Source organism: Vanellus vanellus (assembly GCF_965231255.1).
Source record: "Vanellus vanellus genome assembly, chromosome: 5".
Lineage (NCBI taxonomy): Eukaryota > Metazoa > Chordata > Aves > Charadriiformes > Charadriidae > Vanellus > Vanellus vanellus.
This window is the reverse complement of record NC_138910.1, coordinates 48,825,610-48,832,455: the sequence shown is the minus strand read 5'-3', so window position 1 is coordinate 48,832,455 and position 6,846 is coordinate 48,825,610. Positions and strand designations below refer to the sequence as shown.

General features: G+C 38.0%; 1 protein-coding gene across 1 annotated transcript; it reads left to right on the top strand.

Moving 5' to 3' along the window:
* Window positions 1–501: 501 nt before the first annotated feature.
* On the top strand, window positions 502–5,982 carry RNF2 (ring finger protein 2; the record flags this gene model as incomplete). The annotated part of the gene is made up of 6 exons (XM_082483862.1): window positions 502–588; window positions 949–1,109; window positions 2,328–2,543; window positions 3,357–3,629; window positions 4,766–4,937; window positions 5,881–5,982. 6 exons carry the CDS (start codon window positions 502–504, stop codon window positions 5,980–5,982), a joined length of 1,011 nt encoding a protein of 336 aa, XP_082339988.1.
* Window positions 5,983–6,846: the final 864 nt, after the last annotated feature.

Below are 6,846 nucleotides of genomic sequence, written 5' to 3'. Positions count from 1 at the left end.
TTTTCAGGAGGAAAAAGAAAGGCATTATACTGTGCTTCCAGTGAACATGTTTAGCTAGTTTTCTGTGTGAATGTATAATTTTGACCTTCTACTCAGTTAGTAAGTAGACCCTACTTGAACCATACGCATGTTCGTAAGTGGATGGTTTCCACATCAGGTGTCATTTGCAGCTTTTGGACCACACAGCCAAAATTTTGTGGCCTTCAGTTCTATGTCGCTTTTGTTTAACAACCTTAATGAATTTTTGCAAAGTGTTCATGGCTCACTGACTCCCTCAATTTCGTTGGAGTGGTACAGAGCGTGGGATTATCTGTGTGTAACACAGTGGAGCCTGGTACTTGGATGAACAAGTGTTGCCCCTGTACTTCTGTTTTGTTGGCACAGAGACTGCTGTGTCTGTATGGACCCGGGGTTGCCTCACTTGCCAGAAAAGCCTGCTCGGGACAGGGAGCTGGCTCCTGTATGCAAGCATGCAACTTGTTTCTCTCTTTCTTCCCAGCCATGTCTCAAGCCGTGCAGACGAATGGGACGCAACCTTTAAGCAAAACATGGGAGCTCAGTTTGTACGAATTGCAAAGAACACCTCAGGTAATACGTTCTAAAGAGCTGTCCTTTATGGCAAGGCTTTTTTTTTTATACTTTTTAGAACTTGAAGCTTGATGTTTAAGATTTTCCTTTACAAGTGCTAACAGTATTCCAAGTGATAGAATATTTTTTAAAAAATCCTCACAAAACAAAACCTTTCTCATAATATTAAAAAAAAGGCATTTGATCTTTGTTTCTTTTTTTCCTTTCTTTAGTAGCATGGGTGTGTGTGCTTGATGTGGTTGTGTATGTGCCTTTTTTTGTCTTTTTATTGTGCTTCTCTTTAAAAGAATAGTAAAACATGCAATCTCGTGAGGATGTTACTAAATTCCGTTAAAGAACTTTTACTTTATTTTATGCTAGGAAGCAATCACTGATGGCTTGGAAATAGTGGTGTCGCCGAGGAGCCTGCACAGTGAACTGATGTGTCCCATCTGTTTGGATATGTTAAAAAACACCATGACAACAAAAGAATGCTTGCATCGTTTCTGTGCTGACTGTATCATTACAGCCCTCAGGAGTGGGTATGTAAATATTATTACAGGGAAAAGGGATTTCACTTTAGATGAAAATGTGATCAAGGAAATCCTTTAAGTGCTGGGTGTTGACGTGGAACAGTTACGTGCCTGTGCACTGCAAGTTTCTGAATGTGGAGCACAGGTTTCATATTTCATTCTTTTGTGTTCAGCCATCTGTGGCAGAATAGACCTGGCCTTTTTCCTTGTGTGAAAAATCATCCCATAACTTCATTTTTTGTAAGGATTTGAAAACCCCTTTTCTCTTTTCCTGTTCTTTTTCGTTTAGATCCCGTAACAGCAAAACAAAAATATACTACATTACTTACAAAAATTAGTCTCATTTCCCTTATTCTTCTTTTTCCTAATAATAAATTGCAAATTGTGTGGCCTTTCAAATTGTGTGGCCTTTCAGCAGTAGTCCTACTTTCAAGCTTCGCTACTGTAACAACCTATGCTAAAGTACAAATAATTTTTCTTGTATTCTTCAAGTTCGTATTTTCCCAAAAGGAATAGAATTCTGAGGTAACCAAAAGTGATTAAGTCAATAACGTGAGCATCTTTCTCTGATAACAGCAATTGCCTTTGTTCAGAGGTCACACTTAATTTGCTGTGCCTGTGTAAATTCTGTTGAGTAATTAGCAAAAATATGTTAGAGGGAAACAAGAAAACCATCAGGAGTAAAGACACCAGTGTTTCAACTATTGAGGCCTCTTCCTCTTACAGGAAAAAATAAAATGTGTGAACTTGATGTTTTAGTTAAATAAGAACAGAATGGTAGAAGGACAAGACTGGTTTAGTTTTCCCAGTTATTAGTGCTTGAACTATAGAATAGATTCCTTAATCTTTTTTTTTTGTCCTGTGAGTGCTAGAAAGACTATGCTTTAATATAATTTCCACTAGACATACATTTTTTTTATAGGTGAAAATCGATCCAGAGGATTAAGGGAAGAACTGGTTTGTGGAGTGGAACTTTTCAGCCATTCAGTCTAAATACAGTTTGCTTAAACATACTTTAAAAAAAAATGAAGCAGGGAGATATATGTTTGGGGTTTTTGTTTAAATATCTGGAACTACCTGATCTGTCAAAATATAGAAGCCCCATTTCAGATTTACTATAAATATTGAGTCTTAATGAGTGCTTTGACAAAGAACTGTAACATTTTGGCAGGCTTTTGTTATTGCCGGAGAGTTAGTATTGTTTTCTTCCTTCTTGTTCATGTCCAGCAACAAAGAATGTCCCACGTGTCGTAAAAAGCTAGTTTCAAAAAGATCCCTGCGACCAGATCCCAATTTTGATGCTCTTATCAGTAAAATTTATCCAAGCCGAGATGAATATGAAGCTCATCAGGAGAGAGTGCTAGCAAGAATCAGCAAGCACAATAACCAGCAAGCTTTAAGTCACAGCATTGAGGAAGGATTAAAGATTCAGGCTATGAACAGGTATGTAATCCATGTAATTTGTCTACGTGTAACCTTGTTTGCCTTAAGACTAAAAATACACCATCTGTCTTCTCTCCCTGTATAGTTTGAGATTCCTCTTTGCTCCTCTGAAGTCTGCCAAAATAATCTTTAACCTCTGGCAAAATAATTTTTAACCTTTTTTTCTACTAATGGAAACCTTTGTATCACCCCCTGCAACTTCTGTGGGAGCTTGTTGTAAACACCAGATTTCAGCTTAGCTTTACTAAATTATGGCTATCATGTCTTTGATAATAAACTGTAATACCACGAATCCTGTACCAACGTACTACCATTACATGCAAATAAATGCACATAATGCCAGAATTTAGGTTTTAGTTGTGACATAATTCACAAGGGTGGTATATATGTTTATACAGTACTGAAATTCTGGGTGTGCATTTAAACCTAAGAGAGTCAACTGGGAGAGAGGCCTCAAACTTTGTTGTGGTGAGGCGTGGTGTGATTTATATTTTTAATCACATGTGGATTTGTGGTCTGAAATTGCCTGAAAAATAAAAATAAATGTATGAAGTTAAAAATTATCTTAAAATATGTCTAAAAGGTCTTTGATGGATAGGAAAAAATCTGTTTTCTTGTATATGCGTATCTTTTTATAAGAAAGAATGAATTCTTTAAACTTTAAATATCTCTGAAACTTTAGTGCTTGTGCATGCGTATATCTAACTTCTGGCATGACAGACTGGGAGAGGGAGGAGTACAAGCAGTGTGTGCCTATACATTAGGTGAATTCTGAATGCTAATCCACATTCATTTCTCCGTATTTCTGATCAGGTTACAGAGGGGCAAGAAACAACAGATTGAGAATGGCAGTGGAGCAGAAGATAATGGTGACAGTTCACACTGTAGCAATGCCTCAACACACAGCAACCAGGAAGCAGGGCCTAGTAATAAGAGGACCAAAACATCAGATGATTCTGGGCTAGAACTGGACAATAACAACACAACTGTGGCAATAGACCCTGTAATGGATGGTGCTAGTGAAATCGAATTAGTCTTCAGGCCTCATCCAACCCTCATGGAGAATGATGACAGTGCACAGACGAGGTAAATGTCTTCTGTTCCTCTTCATGTATTCTGCTGTGATTTTTCTGTTGCTTTTGTGTTCTGTCACTCCTTGGGGCTTTCTAAAATCAATTTACTTCAGTCATACCACATCCTGTTTACCATAAGCACTATTTCCCTCTTTCCATTGCAAGTCAGGTACATGGTATTGCTCAACTATTATCAAGCATACAGTAACAGTCTGTTTTAAGCCTTTGATCACAAAGATGTTTTTAAGGGTTTCTAGTATTGCAGTTCACAGTGGGTACGAGGATGATGGTATAATATCAGCCCCTTTCTACTTATTGTAAAATTCTTTGGGAATAAACAAACCTTGTGTGTCAGCGTTTTTTGGAGCAGCTTTGTGTCAGCAGGATTTGTAGGCTGGAAGCTTTTCCTGGCATTTTTTTCATGATCCAGTCCAAGCACAGACTGCAGATTTTGGATCACAGCAATGAGCATTCTCCTGGAGCTTCCTCAGATCTCTTCCTGGCTTTCTCTCCTGATGAGACATTCCTCTATAGTGCCTATAAATATATTATAAGTTTCAGCCATCTTTTTTCTTTGGTTTGGAATTGCAGGGGAGTTCTGGGGGTTGTTCTGAGTGGCAAAGAGAAAGCTAAGCTTCTGGGAGAGGCCTCTGCAGCATTTATGTCAATCTTTAATTCTTGGGCGAAGAATTAAAATGAGAACATACAGTGAGAAAATAAGGAAAGTAACTTTATGAGGTGCAGAGTGTTGCATGTATAGCTCTTGCACCTTACGGCTTTCTGTCCAGGCACTTCAGACTGTCTATGCTCAGAAGATTTCAGCAGTTGTGAGGAGTTCTCAAAACCCCTTGACAAGCTATTATTAGGTTTTTCATTTCGAGCTGATGACAGGGCAGTGCTGTCTTCTGTCAACAGAGAGCAGGAGGGCTTGTGGGGGAAGTGTCAAAAAGATGTAAGGACACTTTGGAACAATATAATTTGGTAAGCTGTTTGCATATCTTGGGTGAAAGCAATTAATATTCTTGTTTGTGAACTATCTCTTACAGGCCTTTTCACACTTGATTCTTAATATTTGGGGGTGTTCCAGATGTCTTTTTCCCATACCTGCAACTCAAATATCTTTGATTATCTTTGTGGTTGTTGTTGCAGATACATCAAGACCTCAGGCAATGCCACTGTTGATCACTTGTCCAAGTACCTAGCTGTGAGACTGGCTTTGGAGGAGCTTCGTAGCAAGGGGGAATCAAACCAGATGAACCTTGACACAGCCAGTGAGAAGCAGTATACCATTTACATTGCTACTGCCAATGGGCAGTTCACTGTAAGTAGAACTTCTGTCTTAAGAGTAAAACTGAGCATTAATACATCTTTGATAGAGATTTGATTAAAATCCACTCAGATGGACTTGTCCTGAGTTGGCTTAGGGATACAATTCATAGCACCAGGTTGTTTATTTAGAAGCAGACCAATTCCTTAGTGGAAAAATGTATACAGCAAAAGTTTGCTTAGTAGAAAAGGAGGTGTATAAATTACTTGGGAAAAATCCAGTGATGCCAGCAACTACTAGCTGACTTATTCCATAACTTTACAGTTAAAATTGAAGAGGAAAAATATTGCTTCATCTGAGAATCTTGTTTCAGGAGCAGATAGCTGTAGCACCAGGAAGCATCTATTGTAAAGCGGTGTTTCTCCACTTGTATGTAGGCTTCTAATACTCACAGCTGAGAGTACACTTAGGGAAGAATCTCTTCTCTCAGTTGCTGACTTCAGAATATACAGATACAACAACAAGGCAATATCACAATTAGGTTGAACTCTGAGCCCAGTCTTTCACTTGGGCATTTATCTGAATAAAATAAAGTCTTCTGGTTAAGAGACAGATGCTTTGAAATAAGAATCTATTTCAAACAGCTTTCAGACATCACCACAGATTGTCTCTTTAACAAAAGCAGAGATGTTTCTGGTTTCAATGCACGTATAGTACTCCCTCTGTTTACAGAGATGAAAGAGGAAAACGGAGGTTTGCTTTATTTGCAACTATATTCACCTTGCAAAAGTGTTTTTTGGTGCTGTTTTAGTGAGATCAGCAGGAGTTCAGAATAGTTAGCATTGTTGCTTTTTGATGCTGAGTAGTTAGCTAATAAGTTGTTCCACATTATCAGTGATGACTTTAAATCAGTGCATTCCTCTGATTTAATGTTTCTACAGTACTACCCATGCAAGCCACCAGATTTTTTCATTTCTGTTTGGGTGTTCTCTTCTAGGTGCTAAATGGGTCATTTTCCTTGGAACTGGTCAGTGAGAAGTACTGGAAAGTGAACAAACCTATGGAACTGTACTATGCACCAACAAAGGAACATAAATAAGCTGTGCTGGAAAACTGAGATGGGACTCACTCTTTTTATAGCTATGACTTCTTTAATATTAAAAGAAGGCACCACCATTATCTTCATGGACAATACACATGATGCCTTCAGGCTCTCAGTATACTTATTAATATGATTAGACAGTATTCTGGGTTATATTTAATTTAGTCTTTGTCTTGGGTTTTTGGTTTTTCCCTAGGAGACTAAATGACCTTCTCCAGTGCATTCCAGTGTTTGACATGCTTTTTTGTTTGTAATGCATGATAACTGAATGAGTGTTCCAGTTTGGAATGTCTTAATTTTGTCCAGGTAAATCTGGATTTCTAATACATTTGACACAGTTACAGTAGCCTCTGTGAAGTATTGAGCATTGGATGACTAAGTAAGTCTATTCAATACTAACATACACCAAGGAATGTGTTAAATGTTGTAATTTGCTAATGGTTATCCATATAAAAGATGGGTAGAGAATTGATTTCTGATAGTATTGCAGCTAGAGGTCATCTGATTCCCTAGAACAGATTTATTAGTCATTTTCTTATGAACAAATAGAGCTGTAGGGAGAAAACTGACACTTTAAAACCTTGCTGTTTACTGGGCTTAATACTTCAGTGCAAGGTGATTCAAGATTGGTTTGCTTTTTAATGGATTTCAGTCAAAACAACCCCAAACAAGCCAGACCCATAACTTTTCCCATGTAGAACATGCCAATCTTGATGCACGCTGCAACTTCCTGTCTGACCCGTGTTGCAGTGTTATCCTTTCCTCACAAGCTTAATTAAGGAAAATCTGGAAGTTTTACAGCCCTACTCTGTTCCTTGTAATAACAGATTTTTTTTTTTATTGTGAATGTATTAGAATGTT